This window comes from Peromyscus maniculatus, chromosome 3 (genome assembly GCF_049852395.1).
Source record: "Peromyscus maniculatus bairdii isolate BWxNUB_F1_BW_parent chromosome 3, HU_Pman_BW_mat_3.1, whole genome shotgun sequence".
Classification (NCBI taxonomy): domain Eukaryota; kingdom Metazoa; phylum Chordata; class Mammalia; order Rodentia; family Cricetidae; genus Peromyscus; species Peromyscus maniculatus.
The window spans coordinates 107,222,541-107,247,884 of NC_134854.1; the positions used below are offsets into that span (position 1 = coordinate 107,222,541).

The 25,344-nt window shown below is 47.7% G+C and overlaps 1 protein-coding gene across 2 annotated transcripts in view; it reads right to left on the minus strand.

Moving 5' to 3' along the window:
• Positions 1 to 25,344, minus strand: part of Sfxn5 (sideroflexin 5) — a 125,317-nt gene that overhangs the window by 89,000 nt on the left and 10,973 nt on the right. For both annotated transcript variants that reach the window (XM_006991546.4, XM_042274503.2), the window contains one exon: positions 18,608 to 18,676. In XM_006991546.4, coding sequence (XP_006991608.1) covers positions 18,608 to 18,676 — 69 coding nt within the window. The remainder of the gene's footprint in view (positions 1 to 18,607; positions 18,677 to 25,344) is intronic.

Consider the following 25,344-nt stretch of genomic DNA (forward strand, 5'->3'; position numbering starts at 1 on the left):
GTGAGACTGTCACAAAAGGAAGCCAGGTGTGGTGGCACACATTTTTAAATCCTGGCACTCAGGAGGCAGAGGCAGGCAGATCTCCGTGAGTTTCTAGCTAGCCTGGTCTAGTGGTCTAGAACATAGTGAGTTCCAATGGGGGCTATGTAGACCCCTTGCGGGCAGGGAGACAGAATGATAATTTACTTCCTAGGTGGTGGTATACACCTAACACCAGCACTTGTGAGGTAGAGTCAGAAGGATCAGGAGTTCAAGCCAGCTTTGGCTACATAGTGAGTCTGAAGACAGCCCAAGCTACACAAGAAACCAGAGGGAGGGGGAGGGAGGGAGAGAGGAGGGGGAGGCAGGGAGGGAGGGGGGAGGGGGAAGGGAGAGACAGGGGAGGAAGGGAGGGAGGGGGGAGAGGGAAATTATACAGCAATTTAAAAAGTAAGCAAGTAAGCTGACAGGTGATGGTGCATGCCTGTAATCTAGCATTGTAGAGGTGGAGTCGAGAGCATCAGATTAGGTCAGCCATGGTTACACAGCAAGTTCAAGACCAGCCTGTGCTATATGAGATCCATGTTAAAAGAAAGAAAGAAAGAAAGAAAGAAAGAAAGAAAGAAAGAAAGAAAGAAAGAAAGAAAGAAAGAAAGAAAGAAAGAAAGAAAGAAAGAAAAAAAGAAAGAAAAAAAGAAAGAAAAAAAGAAGGAAAAAAAGAAAGAAAAAAAGAGAAAGAAAAAAGAAAAACCAAGAAAACAATGACTACCTTACAACATAGACAACTCTCACTGGCATAATGGACCCTCTAAAGATAGTCACCCGTTATCTGTCCCAGAGTCTTCTAGAATGTTTCCATAGCCAAGTCTAGAGATAAAGTCTATGTGCCCTCCCCTTGATTCCAGAGAGTCTCTAACTATCTCAACACACAGAAGGTGGTAGATATCAGGCAGTATTACCTAAAGCTAGACCATAAAGTCTTGCTCTTTCACCTTGCTCTCGGGGTGGTCCTCTCTTAGAAGGAGCCACCATGCTGGAAGGAAACCCAAGCAGCTCAGGAAAGACCCACATGCATGGGCAGGAAGCCTGAGTAAGCTGTCCTGCTGTAGCTGGGCTGCTCACCAAGAGCAGCACACACTTGTCCACCACATCCCTTCCTGATCTGTCTGTTCCAAAACGGGTAATTTGCTTTCTTCCCAGCTGCATGTCCCCCACTTCTTCAAATACGTAAGCCATTTATGATGTTTAAAGAGCAGGCATGGTGGACACACCTGCAATCCTAGCATTTGGGAAGTGGAAGAAGGAGGATCAGAAGTCCAAGGCCAGCCTGGGCTACAAAGTGAGACCCTGCTTCACAAAACAACAAAGACTGGGAGCTGGAGAGATGGCTCAGTGGTTAAGCAAACATATTGCTTTTGCAGAGGACCCAAGTTTGATTCCCAGCACCCACATCAGAGGGCTAACCTGTAACTCCAGCTCGAGACTCTAAGGACCTCTTCTGGCCTCCACGGGCACTGCACTCACATGCATAAACTCTCACACACATATAAAAAAATGTTAAAAATAGCAACAAAGAAGCCGGGCGGCCATGGCACGTGCCTGGAATCCCAGCACTCAAGAGGCTGAGGCAGGAGGATCTCAAGTTTGAGGCCAAAGGAAGAAAAAGAAAAAGGAAAAGGAAGACCTCAGAAGAGGCAGGAAAGCATTAAAAAACTCATTCATGGTACACAACACCAGGATAACCACAGCAAAAGCTTAACTTTTAGTCCAGACTCTGAGCATTTTTTCTTTGCTTCCTTTGCTTTAGTTTTGTTCTGTGTTTTAAGGGGAGGGTTTCGTTTCGTAGCCCAAGCTAGCCTAGATCTCACCATGTAGCTGAGGCTAGCCTCCAGCTCGCAGGCAGCCCTCCTGTCTCAGCTTCCCAAGTGCTAGGACAGCAGGTGTGCACCGCCACGGTTAACCTTGTGTTTCAGTAAAACTGGATCACACTGTTTTAATTTCCTTGAGGCTGCAGAAGGAGCAGTGCAGGATTTAGCACTGGAACTAAGTTTCATTAAACCTTTGCCAGGCACCCCTGACTCCCAGCACCCCCAAACCTCCTAGAGGTGCTCAGGTTCCCCAAGCCTGCGTGGCATCCTCCTGCTGCCTGGGTGTCTACGGACCAGGACAATGCACGCTCTACTTTCTACCGAAACGCGGTGAAAAGCCCTGAATTCTCATTATTTCTCCCACCCCAGGGATTCTCCTGAGTTCCTATAACAACCTGGCCAGATTCCATCTCATTTGACACAGTCATCAAAGGCAGCTTCGAGCCAAAAGAATCAGTCCCATTAAGCCCTGGGCTTGGCAAAGAGTGTAAGGGAGAAGGGGAGCCAAAGTTCCTGCAGACAGGCCAGAGGGAGGGCCCGAATGGAAGAAAGCTAGAAGGAACCTTTTCACTCTGGGCCTCTAGGCTGGACTTGGCCTAACTAAGCCTTGCTCAAAGGTCCTGTGGGATGGACATGGCCCCAGTCACCTGTGTGGAGAGGCCACAAGAGCTAGCTGCTCTGGGGGTTTTTTAGGGAGGCTTGGGGCTCACAAGAAACGTCTCCCTGCTGTGCCCTGCTCTTCAGCCACTGTATTATGGTGCTTGGCAGAAGGGCCTGGAGGAGGAGGAACGCTGGGAGGTCAGTGCTGGGTGAGCTTGGCAGGAAGTCTTTTCAACCAGGAACAAACAGGCAGCCAGCCCCTGAATGCAAAAGCTGTGAGGGGCCCAGCTGGCTCAGGCAGGCTGCTGGGTTGTGGCCCCTGCTGAAGGCCCAGGCGATGCTGCTGCTTCCAACTCCCCATCGCCAGCCTACCTGCCTATGGCCTACGAGCCTGAGCCTCTCTCTCTATCCCACAGGGGTATGGTCTTCAGAGGCCCTCCACAAACACATGTACAGGAGGCAGGCTTTAGCAGCAGACTATGGGCCAGAGGAGCATCTTGCTCCTCTGGATCTTCTGGAAAGCCCCAAGCAGAGAGCAGTAGGAAGCAAGGACAGGCTTGGAGACTGGGGGAGGGGTTCACAGGAAAGAAAGCACACAAAAAGTGGGGGTGTTAGAGCTGGGTGTGTTGGTGCACATCTGTAATCCTATTACTTGGGAAGTGAAAGTGTGAGTCAGGAATTCAAGGCTAACCTCAGCTACAGCTGCATGGTGAGTTTGAGGCCAGCCTGGGCTACATGAGACTCTATCAAATAAAACTAGAGGTGTCCCAAATACCCAAAACAAGTCAGGTTATTTCCATTGCTCATGGATGACCACCAGAACTTGATGGTAAGACCCTGTTTCTAGAAACACACACAAACACACACACACACACACACACACACACACACACACACACACACAGGTCACAGGGCATGAAGAAACCAAGTATGTACTGATCATGAAGCTTCCTCCATACTGGCTAGCTTCATAGTTCCAGAAGGTGGCATGCAGGTTGCTGGGAGAGAAAGGTCATCAACAGTCTTACCTAGCTGTGAATCCTGTGAGCTACAGTACCAACTTGTGTGGCGTGGCAAGATGTGCCCATGGGTGCAACCATGGTATGGAAGTTATGGGGGTGACTAACTGCTTTCTGGTTGGATTTAAGGCCCTCTCTACTCTAAAGCAGGAAACCCAGATCTGGTCCTGTAAACCTGGTCATCATATGCCTGGGAAGCTCAGAGGCCCCATGTGTCAAACTACTATTCTTTTGCTAAATGGACATAGCATCGAGCCATTTTCTAAATCCCTATCTCCTGCCGGTAGATGAGTGCAGCTCCCAGACTCCATCAGAGGAGTTGGTTTGTGTGTTGGATGTTAACTAACTTGAAGTCTCCCAACTGGTCTAAGCGCAGAGAAGAAGTATCTGTGGAATGCTCAGCCATAATGGGACATCTATACCAACCCCCAGCCCCAAGGCTCAGGGACTTTCACTGAAAGAGGCAGAAAGCGCCAGAAGTTAGGAAGGAAGGGGACAAAACAGTGTCTTCTTGACATGACAGGACACTGAATTCTTGAGATCACAGGAGTTCCTGTTGTTGGCACAAGACCTGTACAAGATCAAGCCAGTCAACATTTCAGCATGGAGCTGGGGAGGAACTCATGAGCCGAAACCCTTAGTGGAGGAGTATTGATAGTTGATGGCTTCTGGGAAAGGGAGAGTTCATTTTCTTTAAGGGTGTATAAGTTGACCATGCCCCATTGGATGACCCAACACCTAGGAGTATCTGAACAGCACAGACTGGAATCAGTGGACTATTATTTTTTTATGACATATAGAGACTATGATGGTTTGAATGAGACTGGCCCCATAGGCTCATATATTTGCATTCTTAGTGCCCAGTTGGTGAACTCTTTGGAAAGATTGGGAGATACAGCCTTGGTAGAGATGGATCCCTGGGAGTAGGCTTTGAGGTTTCAAAAGCCCACACCAGGCCCAGTGTCATCTCTCTGCTGCGGGCGGATCAGGATGTAAAGTTCTTAGCTACCACCCGAGAACCATGCCTGTCTGCATGCCATCATGCTCCCCTAGGGTGACAATGGACTAAGCCCCCAGTTAAATGCTTTCTTTATAAGAGTTTCCTTGGTCCTGGTGTTTCTTCACAGCAACAAAACAGTGACTAAGACAGAACATGGGAGGCTGTGGGGGTGGATCTGGGAGTTAAATGGAAGAGCTGGGGATGAATATGAACAAAATACATTGAATGCATGTAGGAAATTCTCAAAGAATAAAAATACTGTATTTTTTATTTCTATTTTTTAAACAGGGTCTCTCTACCTAACTCTGGCTATCCTGTAGACCAAGCTGGTCTTGAACTCACAGAGATCCAAAATAATAGTCACAACCCATTCCCAAATAAAATGCAAACTTCTCTGTAACCTCCATGAGATGGCCACTCTTGGTTGTCAACTTGACTACATCTAGAATTAGCCAAACTGCTGCTCACACCTGTGAGGGACTCTTGACTGCATCATTCCAGTCAAGAAGACCCACCCTAAATCCAGATTCTTATTTTCCCATCTGGCAAGTCCATTTCTTAGAGCCTGCTTCTTCAGAATTCCAGCATATAGTATACTGAAGACCAGCTGAGACACCCAGCCTCCTGGACCAAACAACTATTGGATTCTTGGACTTTCTGTCGGAAGACAGTCATTGTTGGAATAGTCGGACCACTGACTTTAGGACATTCTAATAAATCCCATCTGTACAGTATGCATTCCTTCTCTTAGTTCTGTTTCTCTAGACCACCTGGACTAATGCACCCTGTGCAGCTAAGCAGGAGTGCCAGAGGGAGCCAAATTTATAATTTACCATCTACTGTTCGGTATAGATAATACAAGATGGTGGCAGGAGCATCTGGCCAAGAGCCGAGGGAAAGTCAGAGGCAGTAGGGGAGAGAGGAAAGGGGAAGGAGGGGAGGGAGGAGAGGGAAGAGAAGAGAGAGAGGAGAGGGAAGAGCAGAAAAGGGAGGGATATAGGGAGGAAGAGGGGAAGAGAAAGAAGAGAGAAGGGAGGGGGAGGGGAAGAGAGGAGGAAGAGGAAGACTGAGAAAGAAAGATAAGGCCCTTTTTCACTACCATCTGAAACTGACCCAGGGCCTGTGAGATGACTCATTAGGTAAGGGTACTTGAAACTAGGTCTGGTGACCTGAGTTTAACACTCAGAATCCACACGGTGGAAGGAGAGAACTGAGTCCCAGAACTAAGTCACAATCGGCTCACATACAATAAATAAGGAAGCAGCCCACACAATGGTAGGGATGTGCCAGGCAGAGAGTGTGAGAGCCAAACACGAGAGATTGGGATGGGGAGAACTAAGAGGCAGAAGGGTGAACAGCTGACAGGAAGCACGAGGTTTATGCCACTTCCTGCCTTGACAATTCCATAGCTGACTCCTGTCTAGAGACAGGTCTTTTTTCTGAGATTCAAGCAGAGGAACTTGGGGCCAAAGCTACAGGCATTGTAAGCAGTCTTCAGACGTCTCTTGTTTTATTCTGGTTTCCTTTCTGTAGCTGCCACAAATCACTGACTGAAAGCAAAATAGAGAGGAAAGGGTTGATTTGGCTTCACTTCCATGTCATGGTCCATCACTGAGGAAAGTCAAGGCAGGAACTCAAAGGCAGAAAACATGGAGGAATGCTGCTTGTTGGCTTAATCTCTGGCTTACTCATTGACCAGCCCATGCTTAGCTGCTTTTTTATACAGCTCATGAACACCTGCCTAGGGACAGTGCCACCCACAGTGGACCAAGGCCCCCCTGCATCAATCAACAACCAAGACAGTCCCTCACAGGTATGCCCATATACTAACATGATCTAGGCAAGTCTATAACCACGGCTTTGCTCTCCGATGACTCTAGACTGTGTCAAGTTGGTAATTAAAGCTAACTTGGACATCATCCTCAACCCTTTCCCTTCCTAGGAGATCAGGCTAAACTTGGTTAGCTGAGATAGGTCCCTAGCTCCTCCTGACTATGAGCCATGTTCTACAAGGTCAGAGGGAGAAAGAACCAGAGATACACAGTTTTCCAGTCATCTTAGGACCAGGGAAGTAAACTGGTAAGTTCTAGTCATGGGACAGGTGGTGCATCCTGGCCAACTAGCCTAAGAGCATTAAAATCCAACCATGGCCTAAATTATATTAAGGGAGGATGGCCCTGAAGAGATGGCTCAGTAGTTAAGAACACTTGCTGCTCTTGCAAAAGACCTGGGTTTGGTTCCCAGCACCTATTACACGCAGTGAGGTAGGTATGACAAAAATGCATGCAAATAGACAAAAAATTGACTTGTAACTTGATAGGTGTGTGTGTGTGTGTGTGTGTGTGTGTGTGTGTGTGTGTGTGTGTGCACGCGCACACACACATACTGTGTATGTACTATATTGCATATGTGCAGAGACAAGATGAAGACATCAGGTGTCAGGCCCAGTGGTTGTGGTGCACACCTTGAATCCCAGCACTCGGGAGACAGAGGATCTCTGTGAGTTCAAGGCCATCCTGGTCTACAGAGTGAGATCCAGGACAGCTAGGACTGTTACACAGAGAAGCCCTGCCTTGAAAAACCAAAAAACAAACAAACAAGCAAGCAAAAAAAGAAGACATCAGGTGTCCTGTTTATCACTCTCTGCCATTATTCCTTTGAGACAGGGTCTCTCACTGAACCTGGAGCTAGGCTGATGGCCAACAGCTAGGCTGATGGCCTCCCCCTGTCCCTGCCTCTGACAGTGCTGGCACACAGTCCACATCTGTCTTTTTACATGGGTCCTGGGATCTCAAACCCAGGTCCTCATGCTTGTCCAATAAGCACCCTTCCACAATGAGCCATCTTTCCAGCCTCTTGGGCATTTAAAATTAAAAATCCCCCCAGAGGGCCAATGAGGCCGCTCGGCCGGTAAAGGCAGTTACTGCCAGGCCTGACCACCTGAGTTTAATCCCCAGGCCCCACACCACAGGACAAGACTAAAGTTCTTCTCTGACCTCACATTTGCACTGTGGGACGTAAACACACCCACTCTCTCCCTCCATCTCCCACCAACACACACTCACTAAATTAAAATGTAACTTTTTTAAAGACCTAAAACCATCTGAAACACCAATAATAGAAAAATTGTTTTTCAAATGTACAGCACGTGATGGGTTATTGTGTAGTGATTACACGTGTTTCTTCTTCTTTCTTTTTAATCGGATGTTTCACAAATGGGCACGTTCTCCTCTGCAGGAGTCACGATAATCTCTGTGAAGTTGCAGTTTTAGTGCATGTGCTGCTCACCTGAGCACCTGCCACCAGCCCCATAGCGTAAGTCTTAAAAGAGGAAAAAAACGAGAGGGGCTGGGGAAATGGCTCAGTGTTTAAGAGCACTGGCTGCTCTTGCAGAGGACACAGGTTTAGTTCCCAGCATCCACATGGCAGCTCACAACTGCCTAACTCCAGGTCCAGGAGACCTGGTGCCCTCTTCTGGTCTTGAAGGCACCTGCACACACTTGTGGTTCACAGACATACATGCAGGCAAAACATCTATGCATATAGAATAAAATGTTAATTTAAAAAAGAAATGTATATTAAAACAATTTTATATACATATACATTTTCCATTTATTAAAAATAAAAGCAAATTTTCACACTAATGACATGAAGATGTTTCTTTTTCCATAAAGAACTAAATCTCAGTGGGGCACAGCATACACACCTGTCATCCCAACATTCAGGAGACAGAGGCAGGAGGATTACTATGAGTTCCAGCCCTGCCTGGTCTACAGAGTGAGTTCTAGGTCAGTCAAAGCTGTATAGTGAAACTTTTTCCGAAGAATAAAACCTAATAAACCAATAATAAATCTTGGCTAGATATCTAGTATTGCAGAATGTAGAACATCTTCAACAATTTTCAGAGCTGACAGATATTTTGATTTCATAAGCAATGCTGAGATCACCACTTCACAGAAATACATACTGCAAAATGGCAAAATAATGTTCTAGGGCCATTTCAAAAATTCCTAGAAAGTGTTCTAATTCTACCAAAATTCATTTAATGATTTTTAATTTTAAGCATTTTTTAATCCAGGATTACATGCAAGCATATTCTTTCTAATAAATTTAATATTTGTTTTTAAGTGAAACTCAAGTCAATTCTAAAAGAAATTTTTGTATGTGTGTATTATGTGTGTGAATGCATGTGGGTTGGGTGTGCAAGTGTGTGTGTGTGTGTGTGTGTGTGTGTGTGTGTGTGTGTGGTGTGTGTGTACATGTACGTATCAGAGGTCAATTTCTGGTGTCTTTCTCTACCGTTCCCCACCTTTTTTTTTGAGACAGTGTCTCTCTTTGAACCTGGAGCTCACAGACTACCCACAGCAGCTGACCCGAGAGCCTAGGGACCCTCCTCTCCCTCAGCACTGGGGTTACAGACACATGACACCACACCCAGCTTTTTATGTGGGTGCTGGAGACCCAAACTCAGGCCCTCATGCTTGGATGGCAGACACCTTACCAACTGATCATGTCTTCAGCTCCAGCAGGGGATGCTCTGAGAGGAAATTAGTGTCCTGTTTCTGAGAACCTCTACTTTACAGTGTTAGTGTCACCCGTGAACTTGATCTAAATCTGCTGTTTGAACAAGTTACACAGGTTGCTCCACAGCTGTATTAGACCCTGAAGGACCTGGGCCATTAGTGAAGTATACTCTGTACATTTCTGTGAGGATTCTGTTCCCAGAGCCTGGGAACACTGTCCCTAATGTGAGTGCTGTTAGCCATAATACTGTCGTCCCAGAGATGTCTACCAGTAGACAGCCTCTACCACACACTCCTGCAGCCACATCAGCAACTCAGAATCTAGGGAGACATGAACCATGAACGGAAGCCTCTGACACTATGAGCTAAAGTAACTATAAATATTGGGGGTCAAACAGCAAAACAGTGACTGCCATCAACCCCCCTAACCCCACATTGCTGTGGGATGTTCTGTATGGCAAATGTGTTGCTCTGATTGGTTAGTAAATAAAACACTGATTGGCCAGTAGTCAGGCAGAAGGAATTATAGGCGGGACAAGGAGGAGAAGAATTTTGGGAAGCAGAAGGCTGAGGGGAGAGACACTGCCAGCCGCTGCCATGACAAACAGCATGTGAAGATGCCGGTAAGCCACAAGCCATGTGGCAAGGTATAGATTTATAGAAATGGATTAATTTAAGATATAAGAACAGTTATCAAGAAACCTGCCACAGCCATACAGTTTGTAAGCAATATAAGTCTCTGTGTTTACTTGGTCAGGTCTGAGCAGCTGTGGGACTGGAGGATGAGAGAGATTTGTCCTGACTGTGGGCCAGGCAGGAAAACTCTAGCTACACCACATTTTAGTATAACTGGACTTGTGGACTTTTTATAAATTTTATTTATTATCATTGCATTTGCAACGTGCTGTAATGTGGGTGTGGATGTCAGGAGGACCGCTGTGTGGTCCACTTCTTCCACTTTTACTGGGGACCCAGGGTTTGAACTCCGATCTCCAGGCTTGCACAGCAAGTGCTTTCTTTGGCTGCTGAGCCATCTTGCCAGCCCCTGTGGATTTGTTTTCTCCCTACGGGGGTATTAGAATCTACCCATCCTCTTAATGCCAAATTTGTCCAAACATGGCCAGTGTTTCCTTTCAAGCCAGTGTGCGCATCGCTCACCTCCACAGCAGTCTCCAGCTTTCCACATCGACTTTCTCTGCCCCTAACCTGGATTCACCATCTCTCAGTGAGTCCTATGTGTTCTTGTGTAGTGGCATTTAGGACCCAGGGACTGAATGCTGGTGTGTTCAAAGGTACTGGTGTGTCACATCTCTGCCCTTCCAGTGAGCACACCAGGAAAGTGGCAAATGTAGTGGGTAGCTGTTTTAGCCATGCCATGAAGCATCGCCCCTGGTGAGGTAGCAGGTAACTGTTACACCTACCTATGACCTTGAGGTACATGTGTACCTCAAGGGGGGGTGGAGCTTAAGGCCTGGGATGCATGCAAGGGACTCTCTCTTTGCTACTTCATGGTATGGACACTGGGATGGACCAGGGCAGAGCTTGCCAGAGAACAGCATTAGATCGTGCCTCGCCCTTCCAGGATTCTGTGACAAATTCCTTTATTCTGTCTTGTGAGTTAACCCCCAAATGAATTCCTTTGATCATTAAGCAGACTCCATGGATTACTAGCAATACAATCCCATTATCTGGAGCCCAACTCCCCCACGTGGGAACGTGGGTTGGCCATTCTTGGCCTTTTACCCACCCAGATAGTTTCCACAGATCCCCGCCCACATGAGGTCCTGGCTTCACACTGATGTCCTTGATTCAAACACAACACCATTTCTCTCATCTCCCTCCTCCCACAGTGACAGCCCCAGGTCAACACCAGTAGTTACTTGGAGTTATTTGTTCGATTTATACTTAATTTTTTATTCTTTTTTCATGTGTATGTGTTTGTGTCTATGTAGGTGCGTGCGTGCATGCGTGCATGTGTGCGTGTGTGCATGCATGCGTGCGTGCGTGTGTGTGTGTGTGTGTGTGTGTGTGTGTGTGTCTGTGTGTGTGTCTGTGTATCTGTGTGTGTGTCTGTGTGCGTGTATGTCTCTGTGTGTGTATGTGTGTGCCCACAGAGACCAGAAGAGAGCAATAGGATCCTCTGGAGCTGGAATTACAGGTAGTTGTGAACTGCCCAACATGGATTTTAGGCAGTGGATTTGGGGCCTCTGGAAGAGAACCGAGCCTTCTCTCCAGCACCACTGTTGTTTGTTTGTTTGTTTGTTTGTTTGTTTGTTTGTTTGTGACAGGATTCACGTACCTGACACTAGATTGGAATCCTGACCCTTCTGCCTCCTCATCTCAAATGCTGGGATTGCAGGCACGAGCTACCACCCCATCCCCCACTACAGTTATTTATTCTAACCTATAATGCATTCAACATAGTTGATTTACTACATCGATATTAGTACTGAGTGGGTGTTACTGATAATATTTCTGGGGCTGGAGAGATGGCTCAGCAGTTAAGAGCTCATGCTTCTCTTCCAGAGGACCCAGGTTCAATTCCCAGCACCACATGGTGGCTTAGAACTGTCTATAAATCCAGTTCCAGAGGATCCAATGCCCCTTTTCTAGCCTCTGTAGGCACCAGGCAAACACATGGTACATAGACATACATGCAGGCAAAATATCCATGTATATAAAAATACATACATACATACATACGTGTGTGTGTGTGTGTGTGTGTGTGTGTGTGTGTGTGTGTGTGTGTTACTATTTTGGCTAGCACACTGTTTTCAGGATGATCATTTGTTAACTATTAATTGATGATTGAAATCAGAATAGCCAATTCATGCTACCTTCAGATAAAATTAAGAGGAACTTGGACCCAAGTGTGTTGTCTCAAGTTGGGAGGCAAAGGCAAGGGGATTATTATGTGTCCAAGGCCAGCCTGGGCTACATAATGAGTTCAAAGATAGCCTATGCTACAAGATGAGAGACGGTCTTTAAAAAGAAAGAAAATCCCCAAGTATGGTGGTACAGAACTGTAATCTCAATACTTAGAAGGCAGATTTGGGAGTTCAAGGCCAGTCCGGTCTACATAGTGAGTTCCAAGCCAGCCAAAGCTACATTGTAAGATCCTGTCTCAAAACAACAATGGCAAAAATCACCATGGATGGTGGAAGACACCTATCTGTAGTCCTAGCACTTTGGAAGTGGAGGCAAGAGGGTCAGAAGTTCAAGGACAGCACCAGCTACTGTAGTAGTTTGGAAGAATGGCCCCCAGGGACTCCTGTGTTTGAATGCTTGGCCTATAGAGAGTGGCACTAATAGGTATGGCCTTGTTGGAGTGGGTGTGTCCTTTTTGGAGGAAGTGTGTCACTGAGGTGGCAGGCTTTGAGGTCTCATATGTGTTCAAGCCACACCCAGTGTGGTAGACAGTTCGCTTCCTGTTGCCCGTGGATCAAGATGTAGAACTCTCAGCTCCTTCTCCAGCACCATGTCTGCCTGCATGCTGCCATGCTTCTCACCATGACAATAATAGACTAAACCTCTGAAACTGTAAGCCACCCCAGTTAAATGTTTTCCTTTACAAAAGTTGCTGTGGTCATGGTGTCTGTTTCACAGCAATAGAAACCCTAACTAAAACAGCTACATTATGAGTTTTGAGGCCAGCCTGGGCTATATACTGAGTTCCAGTATATAACCTGGCCTAGAATGTGAGGCCCTATCTGCCTCCCCTTCCCCAAAGAAAACAAAAACATAGGTACCATGTAGCACAGCCCTGCCTTCAGAGGTCTAGACTGCATTCCATAGCCTACATGGAAGGGCGGGGCATCTCTCATGCATTTCTGAAAGCTTCCCTGGATGAGCTGGATGCTGTACACTGTGCCCTGGACAGGAGCCTCATCAGCCCTCCAAGCCCCCAAACAATCAACATGAACCACACTGACTGTGCCGAGGATTCCTTGGAACAGTCATGGAGTGCACAATCGCACGCGTTTACAACTTTCTCCAGCACGGGATGAGATCAGCAGAGCCCAGCCTCATCTCTCTGTTCACCTCATATGCCAATCTTCCAGCTCACCCATCTTCCTGCTGCCCTCCCCACTGTTTGCTCCTCTTCTTCCATCCCCCTCCTCTCCCCTTTTAGAATCAAACACAATTCTTTCCCGCTGTCAAGCAGAGCCACCTCCTCCTCCTTTGAAGCCTTGTTCAAGGCATTCTGAGAACAAAGACAGCCTTCTTCCTAAGAGAAATTACGGTGGATAAAATTGCCTCCGCCTCATTACACATACAAGGGTTGGAATCTTTTTAAAGCTTGGCCAGTTATAAATTGCAAGCCAACAGCTGCAAAACCTTCTGAAGACGATCCTCTCCAGACTCCAAGGCTGCCTCGGAACTGGGGCTGCAGGTGGCTCAGGCTGCCTGGGATCGCTCCTCGCTGGGGACCTTCAGCTCGCACGCCACCTTCTCATGTCCTCTACCGTCCTCCTACCCTCAGATCTCCAACCAAGCAGTCGCCACCCCACACTCCCTTCCAGGACACCAGCCACAGGCCTGGGAGTAAAGCAGGGTCCTGTAGACATGAGTTCTAGTATAGGGGGTCCTGGCACGCCATGTGTCCCGCAGCCCAGCAAAGCACACTAAGGCCAGAGGCTCTTTCCTCTCACTACCTCTGTTTCCGATGAGAGTTGAGACTGCTGCCTTGCTAGCCTGAAGGTCCATGCAGGGCCCTTGCAGACTTGGGAAGGATAGAATACTAACTTCCCAAGAGGCTGGCACGTGCTCCTGGAGACCGTCCTCCACTCTGGTGTGACAGTGAAGGGGAAGGCAGATCCACTCACTGCAAACCTATTGGATCTCTAGCTGGGAAGAGTATGTGTGCAATCTGAACAACAGTTGAAAACTGCTGTTGCTTGGGTTAATTTCTAATTAGTAAGAGTTTTAGTTGCTTTGACATTTTAATTGCTAATGGGAAGTGGGGGGTGTGAGATTTGCTTATTATTAATTAATACAAAAAATAGCCCAAAATGGGTTGGTAATATATAAGTAGGTTGTGGTCTTTCAAATGTAAGAGTTCCACTGGGCGTGGTAGTGCATGCCTGTAATCCCTGCACATAGGAAGCTGAGAAAAGAGGAGTACAGAGAGTTCAAGGCCAGCCTGAACTACCTAGTGAGTTCCAGGTCAGCCTAGACTAAATAACAAGACCCTCTTTTAGAAAAAAAAAATGAAAATAATAAAATAAAATCAAAATAAGTGGGCCAGGTGGTAGTGGCGCACGCCTTTAATCCCAGCACTTGGGAGGCAGAGCCAGATGGATCTCTGTGAGTTCCAGGCCAGCCTGGGCTACAGCGTGAGATCCAGGACAGGCACCAAAACTACACAGAGAAACCCTGTTTTGAAAAACAAAAATATCAAAATAAGCAACAACAACAAAAGCAAGATTTGAAGGAAGATGTAGATGATGGAAAGCAGCAGCCAATGAAATGCTGAGTGTGGGAGCGAGGAGATGCCCTGGAGGAGGGACACGGAGTTCCTAGCACAGGTGGCATCTGGTCCTGCAGCACTTCCTCTGTTCCCAGAGCCTCCCTGACTGTGGCCATCTGAGCCGCATTGAAGGGCCTCCCAAGTCCCCTCATCCATTCCCTACCAGACCCTCAAGGCCACCGTCAACATCTCCAGCCTTAAGTTAACCATAGATTCCTCACCAAGCAAGTGGTATTTCTGTTGGGATTTCAAAACTATGCTTGTATCTAGGTTTGGACAGTGTGATGGTTTGAAAGAAAATGGCCCCCAAAGGAAGTGGCACTATCAGATGTGGCTTTGTTGGAGTAGGTGTAGCCTTGTGGGAGGAAGTGTGTCACTGTGCAGGTAGCTTTGAAGTCTCCTATGCTCAAACTATGCAGTGTGGCACACAGTTCACTTCCTGTTGACTGCAGATCAAGATGTAGGACTCTCAGCTCCTTCTCCAGCACCATGTCTGTCTGCATGTCACCATGCCACCCACCCACCATGACAACAATGGACTAAACCTCTGAACTGTAAGCCAGCCCCAATTAAATGTTTTCCTTTATAAGAGTTGCTGTGGTCATGGTGTCTCTTCACAGCAACAGAAACCCTAAGACAGACAGTTCTAGAACTTTCTAGGAGGAAATATTACTGAGCTGGAAAAGTAGTTTTTCTTTTCAAGTTTGGTGCTCTTCCAAATGTTTAGGCAATCACCTCCACATATCAGGTTATCCCTATACTTTATATAACCAGGGTTCCCCACAGGCACCCTAGAGGATGGTTCAATGCCCATGTACTCAGAAAGCCTTGTTCTTTTCCCACCATGCCTTTGGTTAGTAATATACGAATGCGTTGGGGTTTTTTAAAATATAAGAGCTAGACCTGGGCACAAAGACTATGAGTTTGAAGCTTGGCTTGGGCTAGTGAGTTCCAGGCCAGCCAGAGCTCTACACAGCAAGACCCTGTTCCAAAAATCCAAACCCACAAATGACAGCAACAAAGGCAATATTTGAAGACATGGCTTCAGAGCAAGTCCACCCCGGGCGGGGTCTGTGAGCCACTGCCAGGCAGAGAGGTGGAGGGCAGCACTGGTAGTCAGGAGGCTACCTCCCAGGCTCAGTGAGGAGCTTCACGGGACAGGGCATTCAGGGACGGAGCTCAGTTCTGCTGCTGGCTGAGTGACCTTGGCCAAGTTCCCAAAACTCAGTTTGGGGTTTTTGTTTTTGTTTTGTTTGTTTTGTTTTTGAGACAGAGTTTCTTTGTGTAACAGCTTTCCTGGAACTTACTCTGTAGACCAGGCTGGCCTCAAACTCACAGAGATCCACCTGCTTCTGATTCCCAAGTGCTGGAATTAAAGGTGGAAGCCACCACCACCTAGCCGAAACTCAGATTTTCTAAACAGGAATGTAAACCTGTTGCGCCGCAGCAAGTCTGCATTGCACCTGCTCTTATCTTGCCTCAGGGCAGCAATGTGTGCATGATGAGTCCTGACTTTCCACTCTGTAGAATGGGATGTGTAACAGCAGGCCCCGGTGGGGCAGACTTTTGTGATTCTGACAGGCTAATGGATGTGTGACGTTTACAGTCACCACAGAGAAACGACAAATGTTTGAGAGGGACCAACGTATTTGCTCCGCATGGCAGAGGTACATGGGTATAGAATCATGACATGCAACTGCAAAGATAGGTGTGTTATGTGTCCATTTAAACATACAGGGCTGGTGAGATAGTTCAGTGAGTAAAGGCACATGCCATCAAGCTTGAGACCTGAGTTCGATCCCCAGAACCCATGTGGTAGGAGAGAACCTGTTCCTGCAACTCATGCCATAGCTCACACCCCTTGACATACCTACACACAAAATAAATATAATAAAAAATACAAATAAGGGGGCTGGAGAGATGGCTCCACAGTTAAGAGCATTTGCTTCTCTTCCAGAGGACTCAAGTTCAATTCCCAGCACCTGAATTCAGCAGCTCACATCTAACTGCCTGTAATTCCAGCTCCAATGGCTCTGACATCCTCTTCTGGCTTCCACAGGCACCAGAACACCCATGGCGCGTGTGTGCACATGCACGCACACAGACACAGACACAGACACAGACACACACACACACACACACACACACACACACACACAAGCATACATGCATGCACGCATGCAAATCAAAAATATAAATAAAAATAAAACCACAAGCTGTCTTATTCAGTATGTGTTTAATAAATGTGTGCTACTTTATATGAATATGAATTCCCACATTCATTTCTCAAATTCATATGAAAAGACACCCTTCTTAAGCTACCCCTGCAAAGAATTATTTTTCCAATTCATAATATTGCTTCTCAGCCTTTTGGATAAGATCAAGAGATAATAGCAAGTGTCACTTGAGGAAGTGGAGCCGTTAGAAGTCTCCTACATCGCTGATGGGAATGTCACATGGAGAGCCACTTGGAAAAGCAATGTGATAGTTTCCCAAGAAGTTAAATGTATATTTTCCACACAAGCTAGCCATCTTGTTCCCAAGGCCAACCTGGTCTACAGAGCAAGTTACAACACAGCCAGGGTTACCTATGAGACCCTCTCTCAAAAACACAACGGGAAGGAAGAAGAAGAAGAAGGCATACATCCACACAAAGGACGTTCACAGCAGCTTTATTCATCATAGCCAGGCCCGGGGGAAGCTCCAAATGTCCACTAACCAGTCAACGGACAAACAAGTTCTTGAACATTTTTCCAACGGAACACTTCTCAGCATTAAGAGATGACCGACTGACAGACACAGCGACACAGGGAACGTCAAAGCACGCTGTTGAGGGAAGAGGTGGCTGTGGAATTCCATTAGCACACTACAGTCTAGAACAGCAGAACAGATGAGAAACTGATGGGACCTGGGGACAGGGAGGACTGGCCCCGACAAAGCACAAGCCAGCTGTTAGGATGATGGAAATGCTTTACACCCAGTGTGCATGTGTATAAGCATGTGCAGCTACATGGGCTTGGGTGTACATTGTGCATGGGGAGGCCGGAGGTTAGTTAACATGGGGTCCCTTCCTCAATCGGCTCCCACCGTATGTTTCTGAATTAGGCATTTCACTGGACTTGGAGCTCATCCATGTGACTGCACTGGTGGAACACCACAGTGATCCTCCTGTCTCCACCTCCCCAGCTTATTCAGCTACTGCACCTGGCTTTTCTTTTCTAAGTGCATGTGTATATTTCTAAGTGTTCCTGTGTGTGCCGTTGCACACATGCTTGTATACGTGTGCATGCGGAGGCCAGAGGATGACCTCAAGTGTCATTCTTGGGCTTGCCATCTACTTCCTTTAAAACAGGCTCTTTCACTGGCCTGGAGCCCACTGACTGGCACACACTAGCCCTCCAGGGAGGCCCAGGGCTCCTATCTCTGCCTCCCCAGCACAGAGATTAGAAGCGCGTGCCTCGCTCTTCATGTATGTGCTGGCGACTGAACTTAGATCCTCAGGCTTGTGAGGCAAGCAACTTACCGGCCGAGCCATCTCTCACATGATCATGTCCATGAATATGCAGCTGCATGTATGTCAAAATTCATAGAACTGTACAATTTTGCAGGCAAATAATGCACAACAGACTAGATATTAAAAGCCATGTACAATGGTTACCTAGGAGAGACAGGAACTGAGCAAGGAGGATAATGAAAGGTAACTGCCTTTTGCTCTGCTAACCACATCTAGACTGCTTGATACCCCCCCCCTTCCCAGCCATGCTGGGAATCTAACCCAAAGTCTTGCACGTGTAGGTAAGCACTCTATCACTGAGCCCCACCTTGGACCCTGTTTGAACTTTTGTGTTGGGTATATAATTTACATAACTGGTAAAAATACCATTGAGAGTTTCAGGAATAAAAATGCTGTTTCTTTCCAAAGAATACAGTGAGCACCAATGGAATCATGGGAGAAGGCTCACAGCACACGTAGGCATGCCCTCCTGATTGGCTGAGCTAGACAACTACAAAGATGTATGACCTTCCTCTCACCTCTCACCTTCCTCACCCCCTTCACCTCCTCATCCCTTCTGACGACCCATGCATTTCAAAGTGACGAGATACAAAGGCCAGGGAGGCTCCATCGAGAGTGTTGCTGTGAGACTCACCTCAGTGACAAAGAGCGTTCGAGGGTCAATGATGTCCAAGAAGTGCCGGAAGCGACCGTAGAAGGATGTCTAGGGAAGGAGGGGAGAGGAGGTCAGAGGCTGTACCAAGCTCAGGACACTGATGGCCTTACCCACAGTCCCCAGGATTTCCCACGTGGGTGATGGAGGCCACCGAGGCCTCGGTCTTTTTTCCCAGGGCTGGGAGCTTCCTAAAATCAGCTCAGAGAAACCATTAGGATACATCATGCTGCCAGGTGTGGTGGCGGACTCCTTTAGTCCCAGCATTCGGAAGGCAGAGGCAGGCAGACCCTGTGAGGTTGTGACCAGCCTGGTCTACAGAGTGAGTTTTAAGGAAACAAGGGCTATGTAGAAAGACCCTTTCTCAAAACAAAACAAAAACAAACAAAAAAATACATCATGATTGGGGCTGAAGAGACAACTCAGCCATTAAGAGCACTTGCTGCTCTTTGGAGAACCTGAGTTTGGTTCCAGCACCCATCCACATCAGGTAGCTCACAACTGCTTGTAACTTTGTAACTTAAGCCCCAGGGGATCCAATGTTCTCTTCTGGCCTCTGTGGGTACCTGAATTCACATGTGCACAGACACACTTTTTTTTTTTTGTTTGTTTGTTTTTCGAGACAGGGTTTCTCTGTGTGGCTTTGCACCTTTCCTGGAACTCACTTTGTAGACCAGGCTGGCCTCGAACTCACAGAGATCCACCTGGCTCTGCCTCCCAAATGCTGGGATTAAAGGCATGCGCCACCACCTCCCGGTGTCACACATCTTAAATATATATATCTCAGGACTTCTTCAGCCTTTCTTCCAGGTGTCCCCCATGTTTCCCCCTCCCTCCCACCGTGCTGAGATCTAGTCTAGGCACTTTTGAAGCACCCAAGCATCCCTGGGTGCATAGGTACCTTCCTTGCTCAGGAACTCCAGAGAGAGAGAGAAAGAGCTTGCCTGTCTCCCACTGGGCCCCTCTCCAAGGTCCTGCTCTGCATCCAGGGCGCAGCTCCCCACAGGCAGAACCCAAGCATGGCAGCCCCAACTCACAGCCCAGACCCGGCCCTCCTTCAACTCACTGCCCCGTTACCACAGTGAAGCGCAGAAAAAGGGGCCAGCCTGGCCCAGGAGCAGGGGCCCTGGGAAAGGAGGGCTTTGTGCTAAGCAGGCCACAGGCATTCAAGCACAGTGAAAGGGAACCAAGCAACAGGGCCGCGGGGCCTGCTGCCTGAGGACTGAGCCAATAGGGCGGAGGCTGAGCTCAGCGGGGAGAGAGGGTGTTGGCTCAAGGATGAAGGGGCGAGGTGCAGGCACGGGAGGTTCATGCCTCACTGCACTCTGGGCTTGGCCCCAAAGTCCTCCCTGGAGTCCCACAGCTCCAAGTACCACTCTCCGCACAGTGAAGGAAGAGAGGCCGGCCTGCCTGCCACTCACCCCCTCGATGCTTACTAGGGCGGCACACACTGCAGTAACTCCAATCCTTGCCCTTCCCAGTGAAGGCCCTGCAAGGTCCTGAGGTATCTCAAGGATCTCATTCCAAGCCTATTCCCTATTGCGTTTCCTGCCCACCTGCCGTGCCTACACGGGGACAGCCCCTCCATAACTACTTACATCCTACCTCTGTACGGAGCAGGGACCAGAGCAAGCCTCGGCACCATTCCTAAGCCAGTGATGTTTTCCTCAACCTCCCACAGCCCAAGTATTACAACTAGTCTCATCGTAAGACATACAGACATGCCGGCCGTGGTGGCGCATGCCTTTAATCCCAGCACTCGGGAGGCAGAGCCAGGCGGACTAGGCGGATCTCTGTGAGTTCGAGGCCAGCCTGGTCTACAGAGCAAGATCCAGGAAAGGAGCAAAGCTACACAGAGAAACCCTGCCTCATACAGACACAATGTTCATTCATACTGTCCTGGCAAAACTTCATCCCTAAGAATACAAGGAGGGTCCCCACTGCACCATTCATGAATGGACTGACTTTTCATCAGTGTGAACGCCATGTCAACTCGAATGTTCAAGTAACAATTACGATATAAAAAATGATTATGATTTCACAAAACGTATGCCAGCACTGAGATAAGAGGAGACAGAGAGAGGATGGATTTCCTTTTATGGTCCCAGGGATTGAATCCAGGGCATCATGCATGCTAAGCAAGTACCCTACCAACAAAGCTACAGCTCCAAGACACATGGATAGAAAAAGATGAACGAAGGCCCAGATGACATCCAGTCCCTAAAAGAACCAGGGTTTTCCCCCAAGAAGTGGCTGATTCCAGGGCTGGGACGGGGAAGGGGTAAGGTGAAATTAATATATTGTGTGGTTCTAGAAAGTGGTCAAGTGGTCGGGGAGATGGCTCAGAGGTTAAGAGCGCTTGTTGCTCTTGCAGAGGACCTGGATTTGGGTCCCAGCACCTGTATCGTGGCTACCAATTACCCATAACTCCAGTCCCAGGGCATCTAACAGTGCAGACATACATGCACAAAAAACACCTATATACATAAAAAATAATAAAACAATAAAAATACTGCATGCATGTTAAATCTCCCGAGCATAGTGACCACGACAGTTACCGAGTCTTTGCACTGTCACACAATGGGATGAATGAATGTGACCTATTCTCAAGGAGCTGAGACAAAGAGAAAATGCCTAAGTGTACAGGGTAGCCACAAAACCTGACAAGCAGGTGCTATTGTTTTATTTTCTCCCAGATTAAAGATGTCCTTAGTAGTGGCATGTATCTCTGCTGTGTTTCCAGACTGTCTGGTCACCTCTAGACACTGTGGCTGCAAGTGCCCCCAGCTCCCCTGAGACGAGAACTGAAAAGGGACTTGAACAGACTAGAGATGAGCCAGGCGTGGTGGTATACACCTTTAATCCCAGCACTGGGAGTCTGGAAGGAGGGCTGATCTCTTTCAGTTAGCCTACATAAGAAGTTTTACATAAGAAGAAGAAAACTACCTAAGAAGTTTTAGGCCAGCCAGGGCTACATAGTGAGACCCTGCTTTTAAAAGGGGGGGGGGTAGTATTCTATGTTTAATGGATATAAAGTACAAGCTGGTATGCTAAATAATACATTTTTCTTTTTAAAAACTTTTATTTTATTTTATCTGTATGAGTACTTTGCCTGAGTGTATGTATGTGTACCATGTGCACGCCAGGTGCCTGAGGCTAGAAGAGAGCATCAGATCCCCTGGAACTGGAGTTACAGGCAGTTGTGAGCCACCATGTGGTGCTGAGAACAGAACCCCGGTCCTTGACAAGAGCAGCAATTGCTCTTAACCACCTAGCCATCTCCCCTGCCCGAGTAATAAATACACTTGATGGTAAGCTCAAGGAGATGGGGCAGCGCTTAGATGGTCCCTCCTCTTCCTCTTTGGCTCCTGGTTTCTGCTCCCAGACACACCTGGCATGCAGTGAATGTGGACTGATAAGCAGCCAATGGTTTTGAGGCTTCCTGAAGGGACAGTGGTAGGGTGCAGCTTCAAAATGATGGTAGGACTAGAAAGAATAGCAGATAGATAGATAGATAGATAGATAGATAGATAGATAGATAGATAGATAGATAGATAGATAGACAGACAGATAGCAGATAGAGGTGCGGATGAGCAGAGGGTGCAGGTGAGACTCTTCAAGGGAATGGCCCGAGTGATGTGACTTCTGGAAGACAGCACAGATGGCACTTCCACCTTCTGAGTCACCCTGGGGTCTCTCTTGATCCTGTCCAAACCTCCAAAGGTCCCCTGTCCCCCTCTACCACAATCACTGTGTGTGGGGGTGGGTGGGGGTGGGAGGAGTCCCAGATAAAGCATCTTGCTCTGCAGACCTCCGCAAACGGCTGCTGAGCCAGGCCTCGGGGAAAGCACACTGCACACTCCCTGCGGTTGCTCAGAGCCATCAAGAACTGACCGCAAAGAAATAAACCAACAAAGAGCTAAAACACCATGATCAGTGCTCAAAGAAGATGTCCCACAGCACCCCAGAGACACCCAGATCACTTCCTGTTTCTTCCTGGGGTGAAGCAGGGGGCATGTCTAAGGAGCTAGGGCCCAGAGGTAGCATAGTTCACTGAGCCCAAGGTAAAGGCTGTGGTCAGAAACTGATGCCCAGATTCTCATCCACTGTTGAACTACCTACTGAGAACCTACTGTGTGCTCCACAGTGTGCCAGCAGTTAGAGGAAAGCCAAGCTCACTGACCACAAGAGATTGAGGAAGAATACTCATGGGATGCCTAGTGGTCTGATCACAGTCTAAGGCTATTGGCCAGGGTAAACAAAAGCAAGAAGCATGCTATCATCATCCAGAAGATAAAAATTCTGTATTGATTAATTACATTTCAAATATGTAAAGCCTTTCCATGGGGGCTGGAGGAACGGCTCAGTGGTTAAGCTGTTAACGGATGCTCTTGCAGAGGACCTGGTTTCAATTCCCAGCACCCACATGGCAGCTCACAACCGTCTGTAACTCTAGTTCCAGGGGGTCTGACACCTTTTCACCAATGCACATAAAATAAAGTTAAATAAAATAAAAAAAAAAGTAAAGACCTTTCCAGATCTTTTCAATAAGTGCTTAGAAATACAGGCTGGAGACTCACAAAAGGGGCCCTGAGTTGGGATGCTGAGCACACAGCCTGCCTTCCCCCAGAGGACTACCCTTGAGTCTGGCGGTCAGTCTTACTGACTCACTGCACCAAGAGGGGAACTGTCGGGTGTCTGCCGGAAAAAGACCAGAGGGGCCAGCACGGAAGGTGTGCTAAAGGTGTGCCAAGACAGAGAGGAAGCCACTCGTCAACCACTCCCACTAAAGCCAGGCTGCCAGGACAAAGGCTGACCTAAGTCCAGACTGAGACAGGTCACAGGGTCTTGTTTCCATGGAAACTACAAAGTGAAGCTCAGTGTTCAATACTGGGACCACTAAAGGCTTGGGTTGATTATGAAAAGCAAAGTGGCTTGAATCTGCCAATCGAAAGTATACCTGGGAGATAGGGGTGTAACTAAGTGGGAGAGCACTTGGCTAGCATGTCTAAGGCTCAGGATTCGATCCTCAGTGTTACATAAAATAAAATAAGATAAAATAAAAAATCAGAATAGGTTGGGGCTGACGACCTGGCTCCAGTGGTAAAATGCTTACCTACCACAGGAGAGGCACCACGAAAGGAAAATGTGCATGCTTTATTCTAAGTATATATACATATATGTGTGTATGTTCATTTATGCGCATGTATGTGTGCACCCCATGTGGGCAGGTGCTCAAGAAGGACAGAGGGCTTTGGATGCCCTGGAACTGGAGTTACAGATGGTTGTGAGGGGCCATGTGAGTGCTGGGAACTGAAGCTGGATCCTCCTCCCCAGCAGTGAGCACTCTTAACTCCTCGGCCATCTTTCCAGCACCACATCTTTCATTCTTGCTACAGCAAACTTCTGGCCATGGCTGTCATGACCTTAAGAGTGGAATTTCTTGGGGATTGGAGATGGATGCAGTTATGACACACGCCTTCAAGGATGTATGCTAGGTGGTGTGGTGGTCCATTTGTGACTCCAGCCTTGGAAAGCAGAGATAGGGGATTCCAAAGCCAGCTGGCTAGCAAGACCAGGCATACAGGCAGGCTCTGGGTTTGATTGAGAAACCCTAGCTCAAAGAGTAGGACAGAAGAATGATGGAGAACGATTCTTGACAGCAGCCTCAGGTGTCTACATGCCAGTGCACACATGTGTATGCGCAGGGACATACATGCAGAAACATCCATAACATACACGCAGACCTACACACACACACACACACACACACACACACACACACACACACACACACACGAAATATGGAGGAGCAGCTGAGTAGCTTCAGTACTTAGTAGTTGCTAGCTTCAGTTCTTGTTAGAAACAGTGTTTCTGAGTTCTGTCAAAAAAACATTGTTTCCAGCTGGGCGGTGGTAGCTCACGCCTTTAATCCCAGCATTTGGGAGGCAGAGGAAGGCAAATCTTCTTGAATTTGAGGCCAGCCTGGTCTACAGAGCGAGAGTTTCAGGACAGCCAGAGCTACACAGAGAAACCCTGTCTCAAAACAAACAAAATACATTGTTTCCCTGAAGAAAACCCATTTTATCTGTGCCTGTCCCCCTCTGCCTATTGAAAGGAATGCAGTTTTTATTTTCTTAGTCTGATTTCATTTCACTTTCTCAATACTCCACCACCCCCATTCAGCCCCATCTTTGCCCAATCACACAGGGCATTTTTTTTTTTCTTTCCCTGTTTCTTTACTGGAAGAATGAGTCAACAAAACCGATTCCTTCCCTTTCTCTTCACAAGTGAGGTGAGTCAGCTCACTGTGGGTAGCGCCCGCCCTCTGCAACCCCAAGCTGCCCCCCTTCCCAGGTACAGCCCAGGAAAGGCCTGAGAGACCTGCCAGTCCCAGTCTCAGCCTCTAAATCACCCTTCTACAGGAAGGACTTGCACAGGATCAAGCCAGTGGGCATTCGTCAGGACCCTTCACTGAGTCTACGAGCAGCAGGGTATCTCCACTGCATCAGCATCATGCATCACCTGGGCCTTCCCAGGCAAGCCAGAGCTCCAGGATGCTGATTCTATTGGTCTGGGGTGGCCTTCAGACACCGGGATCTATTTGATACCTACTCAGGGCTAGAGAGATGGCTCCAAGATTGAGAGTGAATACTGCTCTTGCCAGAGAACCTGAGTTCAGTTCCCAGCACCCACACTGGGTGGCTCAAAGCTACCAA